This window comes from Papio anubis, chromosome 17 (assembly GCF_008728515.1).
Source record: "Papio anubis isolate 15944 chromosome 17, Panubis1.0, whole genome shotgun sequence".
Taxonomy (NCBI): domain Eukaryota; kingdom Metazoa; phylum Chordata; class Mammalia; order Primates; family Cercopithecidae; genus Papio; species Papio anubis.
In genome coordinates, this window is record NC_044992.1 from 37534817 (window position 1) to 37562420 (window position 27604).

At 37.2% G+C, this 27604-nt stretch overlaps 1 protein-coding gene and 1 long non-coding RNA gene across 5 annotated transcripts in view; one reads left to right on the top strand and one right to left on the bottom strand.

The window, feature by feature from the left end:
• The window catches only part of STXBP4 (syntaxin binding protein 4), a 194643-nt gene that overhangs the window by 54993 nt on the left and 112046 nt on the right, over positions 1-27604 (bottom strand). For all 4 annotated transcript variants that reach the window (XM_021929068.2, XM_021929067.2, XM_021929065.2 and 1 more), the window contains one exon: positions 25543-25676. In XM_021929068.2, the coding sequence (XP_021784760.2) occupies positions 25543-25676 (134 nt within the window). The remainder of the gene's footprint in view (positions 1-25542; positions 25677-27604) is intronic.
• Positions 1-27604, top strand: part of LOC108582645 — a 93817-nt gene that overhangs the window by 13458 nt on the left and 52755 nt on the right. The window contains exon 2 of the long non-coding RNA XR_001896359.3: positions 22489-22561. This is a non-coding gene — a long non-coding RNA (uncharacterized LOC108582645). The remainder of the gene's footprint in view (positions 1-22488; positions 22562-27604) is intronic.

Below are 27604 nucleotides of genomic sequence, written 5' to 3' on the forward strand. Positions count from 1 at the left end.
TCGAAGGCTACTAGAGAATAGACTGTAGGGAAACCTGGAAGTAGGGTGACAAGTTAGGAAGTTACTGTGCCATTTTCCTTCCTCTTGACTATTCTAGTTTAAGCTCCCATTACCTGCATCTACACCAGTGTTAAAGCTTCCCTGTTCACATTGCTGCTTCCCCTTCTTTACCTCATACCCTAGTGCTGGCCAGGTAAAGTTTCCTGAAGTACAGTTATGAGTCTACTCATTTCTTGCTGAAAGTCCATCACTAGCTCTTTACTGTCTACTAAAAACAATCTCCAGAACATTTTGCTAGGTGTTTAAGACAGTCTATAACCAAGTCCTGACTTATTTACCATTACTTTAAAAAATATTATTTACGTGCTAGGCTAGGACTTGAAAAAACTATAGCCATGGGCCAAATCTGGCCTGCTGCCTGTTCTTAGAATTAAAGTTTTATTGGAACACTACACCTTTGTTTACTTATTATCTATGGCTCCTTCAAAGTGGCAGCTAGTGGTAGAAGAAGAGTCAGTGTCAGAATGATGTGACATGAGAAGGGCTTGACTGACCACTGCTAGCTTTTAAGATGGAAAGGCCATGAGCCAAGGAATGTGGGCAGTCTCTGGAAGCTAGAAAAAGCAAGAAAATGGAGTATTTCCTAGAGCCTTCAGAAGAGAATGCAGCTTTGCTGACACCCTGGTTTTAGTCCAGTGAATCATATTTTGAACTTCTGACTTGTAGAACTGTAAGATAATACATTTGTATTGTTTTAAGACATTGACAGCTGGGTGCTATGGCTCACATGGGTAATTCCAGCACTTTGGGAGGCCAAGATGGGTGGATTGATTGAGGCCAGGAGTTCAAAACCAGCCTGGCCAACATGGTGAAACCTCTTCTCTACTAAAAATACACAAAATTAGCTGGCCATGGTGGCGGGTGCCTGTAATCCCAGCTACCCAGGAGGCAAAGGCAGGAGAATTGCTTGAACCCGGGAGGCGGAGTTTGCAGTGAGCTAAGATCGCGCCACTGCACTCCAGTCTGGGCAACAAGAGTGAAACTCCGTATTAAAAAAAAAAAAAAAAAAAGACATGGAGTTTGTGGCAATTTGGTACAGCAGCAATAGGAAACTAATGGACTATCCTTTAGGTTCCATAACCACTTTGAACTCTTCTGGGGCCTTACCATGTTCAGTTTATATTATACTCATATAGAAGTTTTAATTCTCATTGTAAATGGATAGATCCTTGAAGTCAGGGTGTATATCTGATTCATCTTTGTATCTACTATAATACCAATCATAGTGCCTTGTACATAGCAATAAATCAACAAATATTCATAATTAATAAATGCTTGACATTTTTTGAAAAATTGTAATGTATATATGGCATATATGATAGATAATCAGAATACTCAAATAACCTGTATAGTCCTTTTCTCGACTGTTCTGAAAAAGTGAGTTTATTTAAAAAATCAATATCTTAAAAGTATTAATAAAACTTAAAAGATGATTAATAGTCTTAGGCAATACACATGGTAATTAAGCATTTTTTGTTTCACTTTTAAAAAATGAAGGTTTCAAATCAACAAGCATGCAATTTCCCAATTCATAAATAATTATATTATGAATTGAAATACCTTTATTTGCATTAATTTAGATTAAAATAATACTATAATTCTGAAATCGACAGTAAAAGCAATGGGGGATGTATTTTTTTCAACTTTCTACTGATAGGTTATGTAAATAAAGCGAAATTTTGGGGGGGAATTTAATTATCAGTAATGTCCAACAAGGCAATTAGGAATGAATTAAAACATGTATAAAGAATTCACAACTGATGACTGGCAAGATGGCTGAATAGGAACAGCTCTGGTCTGCAGCTCCCAGTGAGATCAACGCAGAAGGCAGGTGATTTCTGCATTTCCAACTGAGGCACCCAGCTTATCTTATTGGGACTCGCTAGACAGTCGGTGCAGCCCACAGAGGGCGAGCAGAAGCAGGGTGGGGGGTTGCCTCACCCAGGAAGTGCAAGGGGTCAGGGAACTCCCTCCTCTAGCCAAGGAAAGCCATGAGGGGACTGTGCCATGAGGATCGGTGCATTCCAGCCCAGATACTATGCTTTTCCCACAGTCTTCGCAACCCAGAGACCAGATTACCTTGGGTACCTGTGCCACCAGGGTCCAGGGTTTCAAAACAAAACTGGGAGGCTGTTTGGGCACTGAGCTAGCTGCAGGAGTTTTTTTCCACACCCCAGTGGCACCTGGAACACCAGCAAGACAGAACCGTTCACTCCCCTGGAAAGGGGGCTGAAGCCAGGGAACAAAGGGGTCTAGCGGATCCCACTCCCACAGAGCCCAGCAAGCGAAGATCCATTGTCTTGAAATTCTTGCTGCCAGCACAGCAGTCTGAAGTTGACCTGGGATGCTGGAGCTTGCTGGGGGAGGGGCGTCCACCATTACTGAGGCTTGAGTAGGTGGTTTTCCCCTCAGAGTGTAAACAAAGTTGCCAGGAAGTTTGAACTGGCACAGCTGGGCAAAGTCGTTGTAGCGACTGCCTCTCTGGATTCCTCCTCTCTGGGCAGGGCATCTCTGAAAGAAAGGCAGCAGCCCCAGCCAGGGGCTTATAGATAAAACTCCCATCTCCCTCGGACGCAGCACCTGGGGGAAGGGGTGGCTGTGGGCGCAGCTTCAGCAGACTTAAATGTTCCTGCCTGCTGGCTCTGAAGAGCGTGACGGATCTCCCAGTACAGCACTTGAGCTCTATTAAGGGACATACTGCATCCTCAAGTGGATCCCTGACCCCCGTGCCTCCTGATGGGGAAACACCTCCCAGAAGGGGTCAACAGACACCTCATACAGGAGAGCTCCAGCTGGCATGTGGCAGGTGCCCCTCTGGGATGAAGCTTCCAGAGGAAGGAACAGACAGCAATCTTTGTTGTTCTGCAGCCTCCGCTGGTGATACCCAGGCAAATAGGGTCTGGAGTGGACCTCCAGCAAATTCTAGCAGACCTGCAGCACAGGGGCCTGACTGATAGAAGGAAAACTAATAAACAGAAAGGAATAGCATCAACACCAATAAAAGGATGTCCACAAAGAAACACCATCCAAAGGTCGCCAACATCAAACGAAGATGAGGAAAAACCAGTGCAAAAAGGCTGAAAATTCCAAAAACCAGAACGCTTCTTATCCTCCAAAGGATCACAACTCCTCGCCAGCAAGGGAACAAAACTGGATGGAGAATGAGTTTGATGAATTGACAGAAGCAGGCTTCAGAAGGTGGGTAATAACAAACTCCTTCAAGCTAAAGGAGCATGTTCTAACCTAATACAAGGAAGCTAAGAACCTTGAAAAAGGTTAGAGGAAATGCTAACTAGAATAACCAGTTGAGAGAAGAACATAAATGACCTGATGGAGCTGAAACACACAGCACGAGAACTTCAAGAAGCATACATGAGTATCGATAGCCAAATCGATCAAGCGGAAGAAAGGATATCAGAGATTGAAGATCAACTTAATGAAATAAAGCATGATGACAAGATTAGAGAAAAAAGAATGAAAAGGAATGAACAAAGTCTCCAAGAAATATGGGACTATGTGAAAAGACCAAACCTATGTTTGATTGGTGCGCCTGAAAGTGACAGAGAGAATGGAACCAAGTTGGAAAACACTCTTCAGGATATTATCCAGGAGAACTTCCCCAACCTAGCAAGACAGGACAACATTCAAATTCAGGAAATACAGAGAATATCAGAAAGATACTCTTCAAGAAGAGCAACTCGAAGACACATAATTGTCAGACTCACCAAGGTTGAGATGAAGGAAAAAATGTTAAGGGCAGCCAGAGAAAAAGGTCGGATTACCCACCAAGGAAAGCCCATCAGACTAACAGCAGATTTCTTGGCAGAAACCTTACAAGCCAGAAGAGAGTGGGGGCCAATATTCAACATTCTTAAAGAATTTTCAACCCAGAATTTCATATACAGCCAAACTAAGCTTCATAAATGAAGGAGAAATAAAATCTTTTACAGATAAGCAAATGCTGAGAGGTTTTGTCACCACCAGGCTTGCCTTACAAGAGCTCCCGAAGGAACCACTAAATATGGAAAAGAAAAACCGGTATCAGCCACTGCAAAACATACCAAATTGTAAAGACCATTGACACTATGAAGAAACTGCATCAACTAACAGGCTAAATAACCAGCTAGCATCATAATGACAAGATCAAATTCAAACAAAACAATATTAACCTTAAATGTAAACAGACTAAATGCCCAGTTAAAAGACAAAGATGGGCAAATCGGATAAAGAGTCAAGATCCATCGGTGTGCTCTATTCAGGAGACCCATATCAAGTGCAAAGACACACTGAGGCTCAAAATAAAGGGATGGAGGAATATTTACCAAGGAAAAAAAAAAAGTAAGTGTTGCAATCCTAGTCTCTGATAAAACAGACTTTAACAAATATCAAAAAAGACAAAGAAGGGCATTATATAATGGTAAAGGGATCAATGCATCAAGAAAAGCTACCTATCCTAAATATATATGCACATAATACAGGAGCACCCAGGCTCACAGAGCAAGTCCTTAGAGACCTACAAAGAGACTTACACTCCCACACAATAACAGTGGGAGACTTGAATACCCCACTGTCAATATTAGGAGATCAATGAGACAGAAAATTAAGAAGGTTATTCAGAACTTGAACTCAGCTCTGGACTAAGCAGACATAACAGACATCTACAGAACTCTCCACCTCAAATCAACAGAATATACATTATTCTCAGCACCACATTGCACTTATTCTAAAATTGACCACATAAATGGAAGTAAAACACTCCTCACCAAATGCAAAAGAATGGAAATCACAACAGTCTCTCAGACCACAGTGCAATCAAATTAGAACTAAGGATTAAGAGGCTGGGTGCGGTGGTTCATGCCTGTAATCCTAGCACTTTGGAAGGCCAAGGCGGGTGGATCACCAGGTCAGGAGATCGAGATCATCCTGGCTACATGGTGAAATCCTGTCTCTACTAAAAATACAGGAAAAAAAAAAATTAGCCAGGTGTGGTGGTGGGTGCCTGTAGTCCCAGCTACTCAGGAGGCTGAGGCAGGAGAATGGCATGAACCTGGGAGGCAAAACTTGCAGTGAGCTGAGATTGCACCACTGCACTCCAGCCTGGGTGAAGAAGTTGAATCCCTGAATAGACCAATAGCAGGCTCCGAAATTGAGGCAATAATTAATAGCCTACCAACCAAAAAAAGTCCAGGACCAGACGGATTCACAGCTGAATTCTACCAGAGGTACAAGGAGGAGTTGGTACCATTCCTTCTGATACTATTCCAATCAACAGAAAAAGAGGGAATCTTCCTTAACTCATTTTATGAGGCCAATGTCATCCTGATACCAAAGCCTGACGGAGATACAACAAAAAAAGAGAATTTTAGACCAATATCCCTGATGAACATCAATGCAAAAATCCTCAATAAAATACTGGCAAACCGAATCCAGCAGCACATCAAAAAGCTTATCCACCATGATCAAGTGGGCTTCATCCCTGGGATGCAAGGCTGGTTCAACATATGCAAATCAGCATATAAACAGAACCAAAGACAAAAACCACATGATTATCTCAATAGATGCAGAAAAGGCCTTTGACAAAATTCAGCCCTTCATGCTAAAACTCTCAATAAATGTGTACAGGTATTGATGAGATGTAACTCAAAATCATAAGAGCTATTTATGACAAACCCACAGCCAATATCATACTGAATGGGCAAAAGTGGAAATATTCCCTTTGAAAACTGGCACAAGACAGGGATGCCCTCTCACCACTCCTGACCAACACAGTGTGTTGGAAGTTCTGGCTAGGGCAATCAGGCAAGAGAAATCAAGGGGTATTCAGTTAGAAAAGAAAGAAGTCAAATTGTCCCTGTTTGCAGATGACATGATTGTATATTTAGAAAACCCCATTGTCTCAGCCCAAAATCTCCTTAAGCTGATAAGCAACTTCCAGCAAAGTCTCTCAGGATACAAATCAATGTGCAAAAACCACAAGCATTCTTATACACCAGTAACAGACAAACAGAGAGCCATTCATGAAGGAACTCCCATTCACAATAGCTTCAAAGAGAATAAAAATACCTAGAATCCAACTTACAAGGGATGTAAAGGGGACCTCTTCAAGGAGAACTACAAACCACTGCTCAATTGAAATTAAAAGAGACACAAACAAATGAAGAACATACCATGCTCATGGATAGGAAGAATCAATATTGTGAAAATGGCCATACTGCCCAAGGTAATTTATAGATTCAATTGCCATCCCATGGAAGCTATCAATGACTTTCTTCACAAGTGGAAAAAACTGCTTTAAAGTTCATATGGAACCAAAAAAAGAGCCCACATTGCCAAGACAATCCCTAAGTCAAAAGAACAAAGCTGGAGGCATCAAGCTACTGCTTTTCAAGCTATACTACAAGGCTACAGTAACCAAAACAGCATGGTACTGGTACCAAAACAGAGATATAGACCAATGGAACAGAACAGGAGCCCTCAAAATAATGCCACACATCTACAGCCATCTGATCTTTGACAAACCACAATAAAAACAAGAAATGGGGGGAAAGGATTCCCTATTTAATAAATGGTGTAAACTGGCTATCCATAGTAGAAAGCTGAAACTGGATCCTTTCCTTTACTCCCTTATACTAAAATTAATTCGAGATGGATTAGAGACTTAAATGTTAGACCTAAAACCATAAAAACCCTAGAAGAAAACCTAGGTAATATAGGAAATTCAGGACATAGGCATGGGCAAAGGACTTTTGTCTAAAACACCAGCTTGGCTATTTTCAAAAAGCCAAAACTGACACATGGGATCTAATTAAACTAAAGAGCTTCTGCATAGCAAAAGAAACTATCATCAGAGTGAACAGGCAGAACCTTCAGAATGGGAGAACATTTTTCTAATCTATCCATCTAACGAAGGGCTAATATCCAGAATCTACAAAGAACTTAAACAAATTTACAAGAGAAAAACAAACAACCCCATCAAAAAGTGGGCAAAGGATATGAACAGACATTTGTCAAAAGAAGATATTTATGCGGCCAACAAACATATAAAAAAAATCTAACCACCACTGGTAATTAGAGAAATGCAAATCAAAACGACAATGAGATACCATCTCACGCCAGTTAGAATGGCGATCACTAAAAAGTCAGGAAACAACAGATGCTGGAGAGGATGTGGAGAAATAGGAATGCTTTTACACTGTTGGTGGGAGTGTAAATTAGGTCAACTATTGTGGAAGACAGTGTGGCTATTCCTGAAGAATCTAGAACCAGAAATACCATTTGACCCAGTGATCCCATTACTGTGTATATACCCAAAGGATTATAAATCATTCTAATATAAAGACACATGCACACATATGTTTATTGCAGCACTGTTCACAATAGCAAAGACTTGGAACCAACCCAAATGCCCATCAATGATAGACTGGATAAAGAAAATGTCATACATATACACCATGGAATACTATGCAGCCATAAAAAAGATGAGCTCATGTCCTTTGCAGAGACATGGATGAAGCTGGAAACCATCATTCTCAGCAAACTAACACAGGAACAGAAAACCAAACACTGCATGTTCTCACTCATAAGTCGTAGTTGAACAATTAGAACACATGGACACAGAGAGGGGAACATCACATACCAGGGCCTGTCTGGGGGTGGGAGGCTGGGGGAGTGATAGCATTAGGAGAAACACCTAATGTAGATAATGGATTGATGGGTACAGCAAACCACCATGGCACATGTATACCCATGTAACAACCCTGCAAGTTCTGTACATGTATCCCAGAACTTAAAGTACAAAAAAAAAAAAAAGAAAAAAGAAAAAAAAAGAAAAAAAAAAAGAATTCACAAATTGCTAGTAATGAGATACAATGTAGGCATTTGACAGCAATAAATAATGCTAAAATTTTGTTTTCATCATGGGTGTACAAAGAAGGAAGCTAAAAATAAATGAAGAAAAAGATAAAGGCATTTCGTTTTCAATTATTGTCAAGTTATAAAAATGTTTGTACTTTTATGTGATGCAAAGATAGAGAACATAGACATAACAAACGAGTCCATTATGTCAGTATCATTTGGAATCAGACAAGTTTCTGGCATTTACTAACTCTGAATGTGTCTCAAACAAAACTATACAAAACTCTGTAGATTGAGAAAAAATAAAGAGAATTATGAAGTAATCAGAATTCATATTAGGTTTTTAAAGCTCCTTTTATTTACAAAAGCAGTTCACTAATGTCTGTATTCTCATGGTTCATTCATGCTTCCTTGTATATAAATAAATACCATGTATGCTTTTTCATCCCCAAAAGTCTAAGAAGGAAATGTGCTACAGGAAAAGGGTGAATTTCCCTCTTTCTTATTGAATGTATATACATTCGGATGAGATAACTTAATGAGGAATTCATTCATTAATCATTGAGTATCAACTGTGTCAAGCACCATGATAGGTACTAGAAATGTTAAGCTGAATAAGACTATATCAGATGGTAAGGAGGGAGAGCTATTTCTCTCAGGAAGATTCATAGTGGTATTTCTAATATAACAGCTGCTGTTTGCTTCTGGAGGCTGGTGTCTTAATTAAGATGGTAAAAAATCACCCTTCTAATTCCCCCAAATTTCTTTTGATTAGACAGAAAAGTGTCAAGGGGGTAGGGAGGATGTTTACCTCTCATAAGGAGTCTGAAGAGTGACTAAAAGCCCTAATAATGTAATTTCTATCCCTTATGCCAATAGAACAATATTTTTTAATCCAGGAAAAATTCTAGCCTTGCCACTGTGAAGGTCATTTTCCCACTGGGAAGATAGAAGCAAATGGCAATAGTTTATGGTGTTAATTTATATTGTGGTATAACAAACTACCACACATATAGCAGCTTAAAACAATACATGTATATTATCTCATGGTTTCTCTAGGACAGGAGTCTGGGCATGGCTTAGCTGAGTCCTCTGCTTAGGATCTCATAAGGCTTCAATCTACAGGTTGAGCATGGCTGTGGTCTCATCTGAGGCTTGACTGGGGAGCACTGAAGGCTTCATCCAGAGACTGTCCTCAGCTCCTTATCATGAGTCTCCTAACATAGCAGCTCATATCTTTGAAGCCAGTAAACAGTGCAAGATTCCAGCAAAATTGGCACTAAAATCTCATGCAATATAATCATGTACATCCTGTGACTTTGCTGTATTGTATAGTCACAAGCAAATCACAGTTCTCAAACATACTCCAGGGGAGAGGATCATACAAAGGCATGAACACCAGGAAACAGGAATCATGGAAACCACCCAAAGAATTTGTCCAACACAATTCTTAGACTCTTTCTCTCTGTATTACCTTTAAAAACCAATTCTTCTACTTTTCCATTATTGCTTTAAATGTAGTTCTTCTCATCTTTATTTTTCAAAGTTTAAGTTAATCCTGGCCTTAACTTCCCTAACACTATTTGTAAAAGTTTTTGTTAGTTCTAGGTTGTTTCTTTGTCCATCTTTCGTATATTTGTTTAAACATGTAAGTTCATTAAATAATTCTGTTAAGCTTCCCTTGATTTACTTGTGTACTTTTATGCTTTTTCCTTATTTAGGCTATAAGTAATCATACACAGTAGTGTTAACCTTTTAGGATTTCTTACCCTACAAGCTACGTTCCCATCCACAGTCTCTAAACATGAGAATAAACTCATTTTAGCCAAGTTTAAAACAAAACAAAACAAAACTGCGCCCATGTAGTCTGTAATATATGTCCAGATATGTACATAATTAAACAATCACACCCTCTGTAGTATCTTTGGGTAGAAATACAATTCCAGCAGATATTAAAATAGTTGAAGTGCTTCAGTATTGCAACAGGTTGGCAGGCACTAATGATCCACTTTCAGAAGGCATCATTCATACTCCTTTTATGCCTGGGCTAGTTAAGGTTCACTCTAATGGTTTTATTTTGGTTTCTTCCTTTTTTCATCTCTCATGCTCATTATTGGTGTATCATCCTCACTCACATTCATCACTTTCTGTACAGGAAACTTTGTAGTCTTATTCCCCTTCTATAAGGTGTGTTGCTCTGTTAAAAAGGTATAACCTTCCACAGAAAGATTTTAATCAGAAAGTCTCAGCAGATGGTATGTGGTACCTACTTAGGATCTCTATATACAAGAGTTGATTCTGTTCTTCCTCCAAGTTTTACCTACTTCGATACTGAGCTTCACCTGCTTGCTTTATACTAAAGGACATTAGCAAAGCTGGCCTATGTTCTTAGTGCCTGATAAATTGGACTCAACAAATATTTGTGGAAAGAATGGACTATTTGACATCTATTTGTACATACAAGTAGGTACAGTAATGTACTGCATAACCATGTTTCAGTCAATGACAGACCATATTTGTAGCAGTGATTCTATAGGATCATAATACTGTATTTTTGCTGTACCTTTTTCATGTTTAGATACACAATACTTAGCATTATAATTGCATACAGTATTCAGTAGTTTTTGCTATACATACCTGAAGCCTAGGATCAATAGGCTATATGCCATATAGCCTAAAAAGATAGTAGGCTATGCCACCGAGGCTTGTTTGTATGATATTTACACAATGATGAAATTGCCCAATGATATATTCTCAGAATATATCCCTGTCATTAACCAATACATGATTATAATCTGTGTATTATATTTATGCATATAAATGGGTATTTCTGTATATAAACTTTGGAAGTGAAACTGAAGGGTCAAAAAAATGTGCATTTAGATTCCTAGAGATACAGCTAGACTGCTCTCCAAAAAAGCTGAATCTAGTAAACAACTATCAACAGTGTATGAGTGTGCTGGTTTCCCCCACGTATTTACTAACACTGTAGATGACCAATCATTGTTAATATATGACACTCTGGTGAATAAAAATGGTGCCTCATTGTTTTAAGTTCATTACTAAGTAAATAAAATTAAAATATATATATTCAACATTCATCTGTTAAATATTAAATATGCTTACTAAATAGATATTAAGCACAATAATAAAATATGAGTGTCTCATGAATACCTGCTATGTACCAGGCACTGTTCTAGGTGTTACCTAATTGTGGTAAAGAAGACGTTCAAGATCACTGTTCTCAAGAAGCTTATATTTTACTAAAGGAGGTAGAAAATAAACAAGTAAACAAACAAACAACAAATAAAGTGCTGTGAAGAGAATAAAATAGGGGGGTGAAATAGAGTATTGGAGGTGGAGAGAAGGTCAACATTAGACAGGTGATTAGGTACAGCCTTTCTGACAGTAGACAATTAAACTGGGGGCTTCATGATAGAATGAACTGGACCTCTCAATCCAAACTATTCTCTTTGCTTTTCTCAAACACACCAGGCACACTCCTGCCTCAGGGCCTTTCTACTTGCTGTTCCTTCTGTCTGGAACACTTTTCCTTCAGGTATCTATATGGCTTACTCCTACCTCACATGGATGAAATGCCTGTGAATATCTAGTTTATGGGTTTGCAGGGAACTACTGGCTATTTAGACCTCATCCCTATGTAATTTTAGTATTTCCATTTTCTATACAAGTTCAGCAAGGCTTCCTTCATTCCATATATAAGATTGTATGAAATGTTTCCAGGGGGCCTTTGAGGTTGCCAGTTAGATATAAACTTCTTTATTATTTCAATCTTTATATCCATTAAATAAATTTGAGTTGAAGACTGATTTCTTATCTAAAATTACTGCCACTTGAAAGCATGAAATGTTACTTTGCAATTGTTTTCCAGGGTTTTAGCACACAGTTTCTCACATGTTCCCAAATAAGTAATGTAATGATAGAGCATAGAAATCTACATTAGTAGAAATTGTTCATTATCTTCCAGGGTTTCCAGTTCTTAAAAAAAAGGAGGTGCAGAAGATAATGGTTTAAGGCTGAAAGGACAAAATAATCCTTTTACGCAATGACAATGAAAAATGAAGATTATAATGGTGGTGATGATAATGAGAATATTAAGTACCTACCAGATGTGAGCCATAATATTTTCAATGAGCTGGCCACTTCAGATACATTAGCTTTAATCCTCAGGACAAACCTATGGGTTGGTGATATCTCCATCTTCATAGATGAAAAAAAAAATGAGACTCAGCTAGCTTATAGAATTCTCAAAGCCAAATCTATTATGCCATAGAGCTGGCATTTGAACTTTATAGCATATGATCTTTTCACTACTCTGCTTCTCTACAAGTAAAAATGAATCTACTTTTTGGATAAAAATAGAATTAGGGTGTGAACTAATTTATTTTATTTATCTGTAGTAAAAACTACAGGCAATTTTTTACAAATGTTACTTCATTTTTATCCTATAATGCTTAGAGACAAATACATCATTTTTCCCATTTTATAAATGGGGCAAAAGTGAGGTTGAATAATTTATTTAAGGTTGTAAAATAACTTGGCTAAGAAGCAAGTTTTCTCACTCTGAATATTTTTCCTATTCTACTTTCGACTTTCACTTTCATTAGAATTCTGGAGTTATTATAAAAGAAATGGGAAACACAAATAGCACTGTGTAGTCCCAAGAACTAATTGCTTTATAATTTTTTATCAATAATGCCAGTTGGAAAAGGTCACATATTTTCAGGAAAAAAAAACTATTAAAGATTCAGTTGTTGACTTTACATCTTCATTTTTTTTTTGTCATTCAACAAAGATTTATTATTCACTTATTATGAGGTCAGCACTGTGCTTGTCACTAAAGATGCAAAGCAGTTTAGGACAAAATTAAGTGAGAAGAAAAACATACAAACAGATAATTACAAAGCAATATGAAAAGAGCAATAATACAGGTTTGAGCAAAGAGCTGTTAACTCTGTCTGGAGGTTTAAGCTCACTTTATGGAGGAGTGCATCCCCAGTTTTAAGATCTTTACCTAGGCACATTTATTATTCCCTCTTTACGTATTGTTATGTAAATAGTCCCAAAGAGAGCTTTTGTTTCTTACTGTGAGATCTCCATGATGCTTAAAAATTCTTTTACTTAAAAAATAAGCTTTAAAATTCAGCAGTAACAAATGCTTGCTCTTAAAAAAAAAAAAAAAAAGCCATATAAAAGTTTCTAATAAAAAACAGATAATCTCCCTATCCTATCTCCTGAGAAGATCAATGTTATCAGTGAGGGAGATATCTTATAGCAGACTGAAAAAGCTTCTTGAGGCAATGCAATCTATTGCTTTATCCTGAATACTTGTAAGTCATGAAAATTAGGTAAGATGAAGTGTATTTTATTTAATGATTCTAATTGAAATACAAATTGAACTCTAAAACATAAACTCCAGCCTGGACAACATGGCAAAATCCCATTTTACAAAAAATTCCAAAAATTATCTGGGTGTGGTGGTGTGTGCCTGTAGTCCCAGCTACTCAGGAGGCTGAGGTGGGAGGATCACTTGAGCCAGGAAGGTTGAGGCTGCAGTGAGCTGTGATCACACCACTGCACTCCAGCATGGGCAACAGCATGAGACCTTGTCTAAAAAAACAAAACAAAACAATACCCAAACACACAAAACCCCTATAAACCTATAGTTACAGAGCAAAGCACTTTCATAGTAGGTCACTTAATCCTTGAGACAACCATATGCAGACTGTACCCTGACTTCAGAGACAGGAAGTGAATACTCAGAGAGGTCAACATATTTCACCAAATCTAAGGTGCCATCAATTTTAACACACCATGCTATTTTATATTATTTAAAAGACAAAAAAATAATTACCAGTTCAATTGTGACATAATGTCTTAACTACATTCCTATGAGACTCACAGGATTTATTAGGAACCCTGGACCGAGAATTAGACCTGAATTAGGATTCTCACATTGTCCTTTCCAAACTTGTGACAAGCAAATCATTAAGTTCTATGAGCTTTGATCTTTCCATATCTTTTAAACTAAAAAGAATAATGTCTCTCTCACAGGGTTGCTGTGAGGACATATTAATGTAAAACAGAACTTTAGAAGTGCAAAACTGATAAAAATTTAAAACCTTTTGTGTCAATGTTATTATTTTTAAAAATATTATCTGTAACAGTAATATTAATACTCTGTTGTTGAAGGCAAGAACTGAACTTCTGGATCCAAACTGAACTATTTTATCATGACAAATAATTATGAAAGCTCTTACTGCACACATTTTAGTACTGCCGCCTTTTCTGAGATGAGCTGTTAATATTTTGTCCTCATGTGAACTCTGGAAAATACCTATTCCACTAACCCAAAATAATGCATTCAGTTTGGATGAGGAGATTTTCAGGCCTTGAGGGAAGATGTTTCTTACCGGCATCATTTACGTTTTGTTTGTCCAGTTATAGGATTGAAACATGCACTATACTTTAGGCATTCTATCATTATAGTCAGTTCTAATTGTGAAAAGAATCAGAGTTTCATCTTTCGAAAAAGTGATAATTGACTCTATTTTACCACTGATGCCTTCTAGAATCTTAGAAGCAGTCCTTGCATTTTTTCGGCCTTTGTGCTTGTAACCATTTTATGTGATAGACTGTTCACACGTTAGTAGTAAGGTATATAGATTTTATTTGATTAAATACTAGATAGTCTACATCCTGCAATCCCCTTGACAACTACTATAGTCCTGCCTGTAGTGGGAATTAAGTCTTGCTTGTCTAGCTGTGCCTTCATATCTTAAGGCTATCAGTAGTGTATGTGATTAAAGTATATATCTGAAATAGTTTCTTGGAAATGATCTTCTGTGAAAACCCACAAGATGTGGGAGCTTTGGGATTGATTCACACTAGATATTTGTTTTTGTATGTTAAACACTAGAAATATCATGGCTTCCTGATTTCGATGAGTGAAGAACTGTCTATGTTTGCTTCCTGTGTACCAACAGAGATTAGTAGATTGCTGCTATGTATCTGGTGGCATTAAATAATTTCGGCACTTTTTTAGGAATTTGTTTGACGAAAAAAGCAAATACCCAATAGTTGATTAGTGCAGAAAATAGAAAAACATGGAGTAGTCTAAGATCCAAGATGACAGCAGATCTGTCTGTGCTACCGGACTTTTGTTTACTCATTGAATCAATGTGCACATGAATAGGGAAGTTTAAAAATTAATACCGAATTTCAGGTGTTCCAAAAAGTTAAACATGCTGACACATTACTAATCCTTTTTAAAAAATAAATATTTGTTAGCTGTTACTTCAAACCGAGCCCAAGTTACCACCATCTCCCACCTCAATCACTGCAATAGGCAACTAGTCTTCCTGCTTTCTTCACTTTTGCTACTCTTAGAGCCCAGTTTTAAATAAACACCCAAAGGATCTTTTAAAATGTAGACCATATCATGTCACTCCTTCTGCCTTCCTATGACACTTAAAATAAAATCCAAACTCCTTAGTATGGTGTTCAAAGCCTTGTATTATCTGGCTTCTTGCTATACATCCACCCTTATCTCGTGCTACTCTCCTGCTTGCTCATACGTATAAGATACACTGGATTTTTTTTTTCTTCCCTGTCCCTCAAATATGTCAAGTTTGTTCCTATCTCACAGCTTTTGTACTGGGCCTGAAAGGTCCTTCCCATAGTTTTTGTTGCTGGCTGAGTCTGGGTTGCAATGTTACCTCTTCAAAGCAGACTTATTTGTCAATTTAATCTAATGTAGCATCCCCACTTACTCATCTTTCCTAATACGTCATCTGGTTTTATTATACGCATAACACTCATCACTGTCTACAATTACTTTTTAAAATTTATTTGTTAACTTGCTTGTCCATCTCTGCCTACTACAATTTACCAAGCAGCTTGATAGCAAGGGCCTTGTTTGTGTTGTTATCCTAGGGTCTGGCCCATTGTAGATACTCAACAACTAGTTCTGGAAGGAATGAAATAATGAATGTAAATCATTACCTTTTCTTAAGTGATATGTTTTTCTCTTTAACTCATTTTTTCTGGAAATAAAATTGTACCAGGAAATGAATTATTTCTCTTGTTGCTGGCAATATTTTGCCAACTTAAAGTTCAATCACCCAAGATTAAATTTGATATATTTTCTTAATGGAACCTTACAGCAGTGACCTACTTTCAGTTTGAAACAACACAGGAGAATATGTGAGTTAGCCATTTCCTTGAATGGCAAAGTGCCACAAATATTTGTTGTGGTTATTATCTGGCTTTGAATAATCAAGTCAGCAGACAACAGGTCTGTTTTACAAAAACAGGTAAAATTTACCTCAAATGACAGAATCACATAAGCTATTATCTAATGCTTGGAACATCATCCCAATTCTAGGACACAAAATAGCATAATTACTTTGTGTACAGGAAAATACCATAATGTTCATTCTAAATATTAATAGCTGACTTTCATTAAAGAAACAGAGTTTGGCTGGGCACAGTGGCTCAGGCCTATTATCCCAGCACTTTGGGAGGCCGAGGCAGGCAGATTACTTGTGGCCTGGAGTTCAAGACCAGCTTGGCCAACATGGCAAAACCCGTCTCTACTAAAAATACAAAACTTAGCTGGGCATGGTGGAACACACCTGTAATCCCAGCTACTCGGGAGGCTGAGGCACGAGAATCCCTTGAACCCAGGAGGTAGAGGTTGCAGTGAGCCGAGATTGTGCCACTGCATTCCAGCCTAGGCGATAAGTGAGAAATGAGGCAAAGAATGATGAATGTCTGAGGTCCAGAAGAAGTAGAATGAGAAGATGCCATATCAAGTCTGAGCTTTAGCTCGTAAAGAAGGGAAGAATTTAAAAGACAAATCCCATCCAAGGCCTTTAAAATGTTACACTACTGCTTTTCCCTTTTTTCTCAGAAAACCTTTTGTCTCATGCCAATTTATATTCCCCACCTGTAGTGGATGGAATGTTTACTTTCAACTTTAATTAGTGGCAGGCCCAGATGGCTCCTAAACTGGAGGGATTTTTTTAAAATGCCTAATATATAAGCAATTTAAGAAAACAAAGTATATTCTCTACAGAAGGATTCCTGCCCCTTGCTTCCTTTGCTTAGGCATCATTTAGGGCCTCATGGGTGTAGAAACCTTAGCTCCAACTGCTGGTCTCAATTCTGTGAAATCTCTGAAGCTTAAAATCCTACTTATCATGATAGTTTCATATTGTTTCTGACGCAAGGTGATATTCCTTTCTTGTTTTTTATCTAAACACACACACACACACACACACATACACACATACAATTTAAAATGTCATTTCTATGTGTAAGAGCAGACTGGGAGGGTTTTAGCATGAGATCCCTCTTCTATCTTGATCCTGAAGTCCATTGTGAATCTTGACAGCTATATTTCCTGGCTTTAATACTGTGGACCTTTTCATAATCATATATTAATATGTATATGTATGCACTTGTTTATAAGAGCTCGAATAGCTTGAATGAGATGTGTGTATATATACACGTTATATATGTCATACATTTTTATTCATAAAAGCTTGAATTTAGAGAACTCTCTACTCAGAACTGGTTTTTGACCTTTTAAAGAATGTGTAGACCCTTTGATTGCCCTAAAATTTGACCAAATTGTTGTTGGAATTACCCTCTCAAACCTCTGGGTGAAATGTACCCTTGCATTGTGAGTTTAAGGATGACTCAGCAGTCTGAGTGGGGTGAAAAGTGACTTAGAACAAGAGGTGGCTGTGCAGAGCGATGTGGCTTTTGGTGCTGAAGCTGTCGTGACAGCTCCTCTTACACTTAAAGCTTCCTGTATGCCCCCGTGTCTGTCAGATCTAAAGTGTATCTCCGCTTTCTAAAGGATCAAGCCCCAGTTGGCCTTCTGCTTGACAAATAATCTGTGTGAACCTGAGGATTTCAACAAATGCCATTGACTCACTAAGATAAAAGAGAGTGAAAAGAGATCATCTGTCCCCTACCCCCAGCCTGTCTTTGACTTTATTCATTACTCCTTCAACTCAGAACATATTAAGAGTGTCCTCCTGCCAGGGTTCCTGCCAGCCAGTTATTCCCACAATCGCTACTGTTGTTTAGCAGTGGGAGTAACAGGTTGACCCTTCCTGCTTTCCTTCCATGTGGTCCTACCTCTCCTATATTAAAAAGTTTTTAGGATTCACCTGTAACTGTTAGTGCTTTTGAAGATTTTTGCCCTATTTTGTATTCTAGTTATCATTTCCATGAGGCCTGAAGGAAGGTAGTTAGAGGCCTGTGATTATGCTGCCAATTTAACAAGAAGTCAATATATTCTCTTTTTATTAAAGACCTCATTTGGTTTATCTGGCCAGACTTTTTCTTATTATGTATTTTTAATGATAGAACTGCCTCTTTTGTTACATAACCATTTTGTCAATCTATATGTCAGTTAAACAGAAATTGCAGTTCTGAACATGTAGTTCAAAACTATTTTATTTCGAATAAAAACTACACAAAGGCATTATACTGATATAGAACACGTAAACATAAGGAGATCAATAGAAGCATCTCCAGGGATTCCAACACTAAATAAAAATGCCTATTCTGTTTTCAGACTGTTTCACTATAAATAATGATAGAACAGAGAAAAGTTTCCTCACAGTTAGCAATAAACAACTAAAAGATAAGATGCTGATTAAGACATTTAGCCACAGTTTCCTGTGACAATTACATTCTAACTCAACATCAATAATAACATTAAATGATACATATTATGAAAAGCTCTCATCTACCATATTTTCAAATGTATCCAGTTGAAAGAAGCTTTAGACAATAATAATTTAATACCTACCATAGGGAGAAAGTAAAATTAAATTAATTACTTTAAATAACAATAATGTGGCACCAGCAGTAGTCATGGCAGTGGCAGCAGCAGTAGCAACAACAATATCCATATAGGGAACATCTTACCCTACCAGAGGTTCTTCTGGGAATTTTATATGTACTATTTAATCTTTCAATCCTGCCACTTTGATATTATGAGATCCACTTTTTATATGCAAAAACAGACCTAGACGTTAAGTAATTTGGCTAGTGAAATTGGATGAACAATTGGGGTGCTCTGTGGAGCATCTCTAAGGAACATTAGAGATTCTGTGGAGCATTGTTTACATGTATTCAAACTGCTGCTTCCTTCCAGCCTGCCTCTATGATTTACACACTTCTCCACTGTTAGAGGTATTCTGGTGATGCTGGGATGACCATGTGTGCAATGATGTGAAAAGCATTCATGTTCCTTATACATGGGACAGTCTTAGGTAGGGGTTTGTAAATACTCTGAAAATGGATGCAAAATGTGTGTAATCTCACATTTCTGGGAAGAAGGTTTTCATCGGATTCCAATGGTGTCCACAATCCAGGAAAGGTTTGGAATTGTCTTCTAGGCCTGGCGTGGTGGCTAACGCCTGTAATCCCAGCACTTTGGGAGGCCGAGGCAGATGGATCACTTGAGGTCAGGAGTTTGAGACCAGCCTGGCCAACATGGTGAAACCCTGTTTCTACTAAAAATACAAAAAATAGCCGGGCATGGTGGCAGGCACCTGTAATCCCAGTTACTCAGGAGGCTAAGGCAGGAGAATCGCTTGAACCCAGGAGGCGGAGTTTGCGGTGAGCCAGGATCACATCACTGCACTCCAGCCTGGGTGACAGAATTGTCTTCTAGATATTCCTTAGAGACTGGTTTTAAGCTGTAAGAGCCAAGAAACCTTACCCTTCAGCTTTCTGAGAAAATCCCATAGTATAACATCCTAGAGAACACTTATTATATTAAGAAGAAAGTAGAGGCAATTACCCAAGTAAAAATTTCAAATTGTAACTTGAAATAACCAGATAGTCAAGGCAAAGAAAGAAAATGAGGTGGGGGTTGTGGTTGAATTATCTACCTCATGGTAGTTTGTAATTTTCTGTTTTCCATGCAGAAAAAGCTGCTGCTTAAAGAGAAAGAAAATCAGTTGAATTTAATCTGAATTATTAAACTTGAAAAGCTATGTCATATAAACCTATAAAAAGTACTGGCAAAATGTGCCAACATTAGCAATTATATTTCTAAATAAAAGGACAACATAGATTTGCTAGTTTTAAACATCAAAGCGTAACCCTTGCAAGAGACAATACCTTTATAAGGAAAACTATAAAATACACATGGAAGAAACTGAAGAGGCTATAAACAAATGGAAGGACATCCCATGCTCACAGATCAGAATAATTATTAATAATACTGTTAAAACGACAATACTACCCAAAACAATCTACACATTCAATGCAATCCCCATGAAAATACCAATGACATTCTTCATGGAAATAGAAAAAACTCTAAAATTTGGATGGAACCACAAGAGACCCTGAACAGCCAAAGCACTCCTGAGCAAAAAGAACAAAGCTGGAGACATCACACTACCAGACTTCAAAATATACTACAAAGCTACAGTAATCGAAACAGCATGGGACTGGCCTAAAAACAGACACACAGACCAATGAAACAGAATAGACAACCCAGAAATTAATCCACATATTTACAGCCAACTGATTTTTGATAAAGGTGCCAAAAGCACTGGGGAAAGGATAGTCTCTTCAATAAATGGTACTGGAAAAACTGGATATCCATATGCAGATGAATGACATCTCACCCTATACAAAAATCAACTCAAAATGAAGCAAAGACCTAAATGTAAGATCTGAAACTATAAAACTACTAAGAGAAAAAATAGGGGAAACACTTCAAGACAATGGTCTGGGAAAAGATTTTATGAATGAGACCTCAAAAACACAGGCAACAAAAGCAAAATAAACAAATGAGATTATATTAAACCAAAGACCTTCTGCACAGCAAAGGTAATAATCAAGAGTGAAAAGATAACCTATAGAATTGGAGACAATATTTGCAAACTACTCATCTGACAGGGAATTAATATCCAGAATACACAAGAAACTCAAACTACTATCAGAAAATCAACAGCAAAAAACCAATCAATTTGATTTAAAAAGTGAGCAAATGATCTGAACAGACATTTCCCAAAAGAAGACATATAAATGGCCAGCAAATAGACGAAAAATGCTCATCATCACTAATCAGCAGGGAAATGCAAATCAAATCCACAATGAGTTATCATTTCACCCTAGTTAAGATGACTATTATCGAAAACACACAAAGTAAATGCTGGAGAAGATGCAGAGAAAAGGGAACCCTTGTACACCACTGGTGGGAATGTAAACTTGTACAGCCACTATGGAGAACTGTATAAAGGTTCCTCAAAAAACGAAAATAGAACTACAATATGAGTCAGCAATCCTACTACTGGGCATTTATTCAAAGAAAAGAAAGTCAGCATATCGAAGAGACATCCTGCCATGTATATTGCAGCACTATTCACAATAGCCAATATATGGAATCAATCTTAGTGTCCAACAACAGATGAATGGATAAGGAAAACACGGTGTGTGTGTGTGTGTGTGTGTGTGTGTGTGTGTGTGTGTGTCCCCGCATATGAATTAAAAAGTTGATCTCATAGAAGTGAAAAGTAAAACAGAGGGTACTAGAGACTGGAAGGACGGGGAGAACAGGGGATAGGGAGAGATTTGTTAAAGGATAAAAAATTACAGCTAGATAGAATGAATAAGTTCTAGTGCTCTATACTAGTGCAGGATGAGTATCGTTAACAATCATGTACTACATAGTTTGAAATAGCTAGAAGGAGGATATTTAATGTTCCCAACCCAAGGAAATGCTCAATGTTTGAGATGATAGATATGCTAGTTACTCTTATCGGACTATTATATATTATGTGTATCAAAATATCACTACGTACCCCATGCATACATACAATTATTACTTGTCAATTGAAAATAAAATTAAAATAAAATTTTAAAAGCCTGATTGCATAATTAATTTATAACCAGCATGCAAATTACTGACTATCATTGGGGGAAAAAAAGTGCAGATGAAATTTTTAAATTTTCTTCGAAATAAGTTCTGCTGAATTTCAAATATTTTCTTTGAATAATCATTTTTGACAGATATTCAAGTTAATGTTAGCAAGGTAATGAAAATTAATGATGTTAATGTCCACTGGGCTATGTCTATGCAGGTGTTTCCCTACACTGTTGCCACCCCAACATAAAAATGTCTGATATATAAAATTCTGAACTCACACATAACACATTAGGAGTGATTATTTTCATTCCTCCTAAAACCCACAGAATTTCTTCACATAATTAGCCCTTATGAGTTTTTGACATATAATTTGATTTTTACAAACGTATTAGGTAATACAAATTTTTAAGTATATACTTATTGTGAAAATTGAGTAGACACTATGAGAGGCATAGTTTCCAATCCTCCATAACACAGTTGTGAAATCAGAACTTATCCCAGAGGGTCTTTGAATGTTACCCCATACCAAGCCAAGCCATCTAATACCCAGAACTGTACTGAAAACATCATTTTCATAGTTAATTAACATGGACGTTTACATCTTTCTTTCTCTGCCTCTCATTCTCTTTTCATCTATTTCCCAGCATGGGGAAGATTAAAAGCGGCAAACTAGAGGGATGGTGGAATGTTAGAAGCAAGCAGAAAGACAACTAGCAGGTAAGGTGACATTAGGAAAGAGACAGAAAAACAACCAAAATCTAACACACTAATCTACTAATATGCCATATATTAATGGGTACTTGTAATAATGTTTACTGAGCCATCCCAACTAAATTAACTTGCATTTAACATATACTAACGTATCACATTTTATTCTTTAAAGATGGCCACAATAATAACTTCTGACTATATGCTCTTCTATAAAGAGATCTTGTCACTTTCCCATACATGGGTGGAGTCTAAGTCCCATCACCTCAAATTTGCATTGATGAACAGAATATGGTGAAAGTGAGGCTGTGTGACTTCTGAGGCTGGGTCATAAAAATTGATACAGCTTTTGTCTTGCTCACTGAAATACCTATGCTGGAGCCTTGAGCCACCACACAAGAAGTTTAACTACCTTGAGGTCACCATGCTAGGGAGGCCAAATATAGGTAGGTGTTCCAGTTGATAGCCAAAGATGAGCTCCCATCTTAGATGTCCAGCCCAGTAGAGTCATCAGATGATTGCAATCCCAACAGACATCTGACTGCAACCACGGGAGAGTGCTCTAACATGAGCTGCCTAGCTGAGTGCAGTTAGTTAACCAACAGGACCATGAGAGACAATACTAAATTGCTGGTTTAAGCCATTAACTTTTGGGTTGATTTGTTCTGCAGCAATGGTAAATGGAACAGCTTATTTTTTAAAAAGTGCTATGTCTATAGTTCAACCAGAATTCAAAACTTACTCCCGAGTATGTTTTTTGTGCTAGGAATGTGATAGGTAGGTGCTTCAAATAAATTATATTATTTAATAATCAAACAACTTTTTTTGAGTAATATCTTCATTTAGCGAAAAAGGAAACGTAAAATACTTTTTAAAAGCTCTTTTCTGGCCAGGTGCAGTGGCTCATGGCTGTAATTCCAACACTTTGGGAGGCCGAGGCGGGTGGATTGCTTGAGTCCAGGAGTTCAAGACCAGGCCTCGGCAACATGGAGAGACCCTGTCTCTACTAAAAATAAAAAAATAGCCAGGCATGGTGGTGTGCACCTGTGGTCTCAGCTATCTGAGAGGCTGAGACACCTGAACCTGGGGGTGGGAGTGATGGGGGATGGGGGAGGAGGAGGTCGCCGTGAGCCGAGACTGAGCCACTGCACTCCAGCCTGGGTAGTAGAGCGAGACCGTGTCTTGAAAAAAAAAAAACGCTTTATTGCATGCAACTACTTCTTGTGTTATGAATGCAATGTGTTATTGATTCTTTAAGGATAATAACTCCATTTTATTTCAAGAATATAATACAGCTATCTTCAGAATATTAGAATATTACATTATGTTTATTTAATTAAAGACTTTTTCTCTCTCTCTTCAGAATCTCCCTGTTACGTAGTTCTTCTCACCCTTGGACCATTATTAGGTGATTGTTGGTTGTTGGTTCATATTTTAAACAAGGATCAACAATAGAGGTTCCCACTAAGAATAGTATTACACCTAGGGGGCATTTTTGGAAATTTGTGAGGCATTATCTATTGTCACAGGGTTTGGGGATATTTTTGGCATTTAGTGAAAGGGTACTAGGAATGCTGAACATCCTATCATTATAGGATGCACCCAACAGTCCTGTGCAACAAAGAATTGTTCTGTGTCCTGTATAATGTTTAAATGCCCTACTAGAGATTTATGGTGGTAAAACATCTGTTTTTAATTATTCAAATCTGGAACAAAATTCCATTTTTAGATAAACCCCAAATATTTTTGCATAGTTTTAATATACATTACATTTCCTAGGCTTGTACCTAGTATATAAATTGATGGAAGATTTTACTTTCTTCTCTTCAGAACTTTACCATTGGTCACCATTTTGGACAATCATTTGAACATTACTGATGACAATCTGCTCATGCTATTTAAAATGACAATACAGTGTTTCTGTATCAGTCTACATTCATGGTTGCCACATTTATGGTGATTCTCTGTTTAGGTGCAGGCATCTGATGACTACATTATATATCCTAGCATAGTTGTACTAAAGAATTTACATATTGAAATATATATCATTTTATTATAAATCACCTCCCTCTTATTTCTCCTCTATAGTACATTAGCATGCCATTGATTTTTATAAATTATAGGTATAGTTAGGTGAATTATAATTTTCATTGCAGGAAAATAAAGGGTATGTAAGAAATAGTTAGAAAAAGGGAGTTGAAATTCATAAAGAGGCAAAAGTGTCTGGAGAGACACAAAGACACAGATAAAGAGGAAAATGTCCAATCATTTATGTTTTCCCCAAGGATCTCTCTGTCTGTTGGGATGATGGAAGTTACTTAGAGCATTGCCTTACTTCTCTTTCTAGCCCAATGCCGACTCTAGAGGTATCTAGTGACAGGTCATGTAGCTCCTTTAGAGAGGTATTCTCCTGGCCCTAGCATAGGAGGATATGCCTGAGCCAGCAGCTCTGAAGACTAGGGAACTGGTTCAGCTATTCCAAGACAGTTAATTAACTACCTTGCTGACTGCCCCAGAGTCTGTTTCCAGTATTCACAGTCTGTGATCCTGGGGGTTTTTCCACGGTTCTGCTTAACTCATTGAGCAGTTTTGTCTGTTATATTTGAGTTTTGGGGTCTTTTGCTCAGTTGGACTGTACGTTTAATCTTACTCTATCTGTGGTATATTATTATTTAACAACAAGTTCCTCAATGCTGATTCCACTCCTCCAGTTTCCAGTGCTGTTGCCGATTGATTTTTACATTTATTCTTCCATTTCAAAGAAACTTTGGGTGGAAGTAGATGTAAAAGCATGTCTTAATTAGAGCTCCATTCTGAGTCTTTACATAAAGGAAATATTCTCCTCCTATGATCTTGGTAGATCAAGATTTTTATTGATTAGGTATCAATTTTGCTGTAGGCAAGCCACTATAATGCAATTCAACTGTCTGACTTCAGTTTTTTTGTTAAATAAATTATTTTTTAAAAGTGAAAAAATGCAGACAACTTACAATCCATATCAAGTAAGGCACGAACAGATTTAACAAGTTCCTTAGACTCAAGCGCCAGCGTTGCTGGGATGTTACGTCCATTCCTTCCCAGCGGTGTGAGGGAAGTCTGAGAAGCTAACACAGCTCTTCTTTCACTATAAAGGCAGTAAAATAAAGTTGAACTCACTACACAATAAATAACATCTATCTTTACTAAATCTGAAGTTGTATTAGTTATAGATTTGTACAAAAATATTTCTATTTCTGAGGAAATTATTTCACATAACCAAAATTGAAGTAATTCACACAAAACAATATTTCTGTCTTCAATTATTTACTACATAATAAGTAGAAATATTTTAAAATTAGGTTGACTTCATGTATGAGAAAGAAGTAATAGAAGGATGACCTGTCTCCTAAATCATTTGTTGGGCTGATTTTGTGAGTGCTTCTGTTTTGCTAATATGATATAATTTTATTTAGTTCCATATAAATTCAAAATAAGCACATAAACATGACTTTATTAAAATACATTTATTATTACTTCTAGTAATATTAAATATAAATTCAATATATGTATTTGCTCCTGAAATTGTCTCTTAAACTATTCCATTTTTTGCCTCGAATCAAAAACAGCCCAGAACATTTATATCACTTCTAAGAAATGCAAATGTCACCTAAAATGAATGCATTCTGATCTAATTAAAAATCAAATGTTTTCCTCAAAAAAAACACTAAAACTTACTTGAAAAAAAACAATTTTAAACTGATGACAAAATTGTCATTATTTATAGTCCATCTTCCTAAGCATAATGATATTAATTCACAAAGGGAAACAAAAGCATCAATTCTCAAATTCAAATACACAGCCTTTATTCTGTGTTGAATGACCAAGGCCAATATCCATGTAGAAGATATGCTATATTGAAATGACTGCACCAGATTTTACTAGTGTTTAATTTACTAAGACATCATGAAATGTTGCTTGATGTAGCTATTTAAAGTCGTCTTTTTTTCCATGAAGCAGTTTAAGGCAAGGGCAGGCTCTGGCTTTCACATAGCCATTTTAACCTTAATTTTTAAAACAAAACTTTTGAATTATTAGTCAAGGTAAAACTAAGACCTTGGAAAGCTGAGGGTGGGTGACACACTTAACCCATATAAGAAATAAATATGATTACTGATTATTTTAAGATCCTTACTGAGAGTAAAAATCATGAAATTCACAGAGTTTTCTTGTATCATAAGCAGCATGGAGAGTAAGAAGACATGTCAGATCCCTTCATCATAAGAAGCAAAACATTACACTAAAATGAGTTTAGAAGTGAATTATAAATATTCTTCTAAATTAAAAAATGCTATGCGGACCAAAATATCTTCATTTATTAAGCTGCTGTTATCACAGTAAAGGGTAGAGTATTTATTTATTTTCTGAGGCAGGGTGTCACTATGTTATCCCGGCTGGAGTGCAGTGGTATGATCACAGCTCATTGCAGCCTCAATCTCCTGGAGCTCCTGGGCTCCAACAATCCTCCTATCTCAGCCTCCCAAGTAGCCAGGAATATAGGAATGTGCCATCACATCTGGCTATTTTTTTTTTTTTTTTGTAGAGATGGGGCCCCACTATGTACCACTATGTTGCTTGTCTCAAACTCCTGGGCTCAAGTGATCCTCCTGCCTCAGCCTCCCAAAATACTCGGATTACAGGCATGCGCCACCACACCTGACCTCATTGAGTCTACCTGTTTCTGCAAGCGTATATTGCTAGAAGTAGAAGATGTATCTAGGACTAGTGGCAGCTATTATGAGATCAGGAAAAAATTACTTTGGAAATGCATAAACAAGAATCTTTCTTTTATAAATGTCTTTCATCATGTAGCAAAATGACCATAAACTTGTGGTTTGAAATAAATAAATTTGATTGGTATGTTTGCAGCTTCTGGTAAGAAACTTTAAATCCAAAACGTATTATGAATAATGACACAATACAGGTATACTCTTCAAATATATTTCTTTTGTTTATATCTACTGAGAGATGAAAATGAAAGAAAATGATTGCATGAATATGTTTTCCAAAATTCTG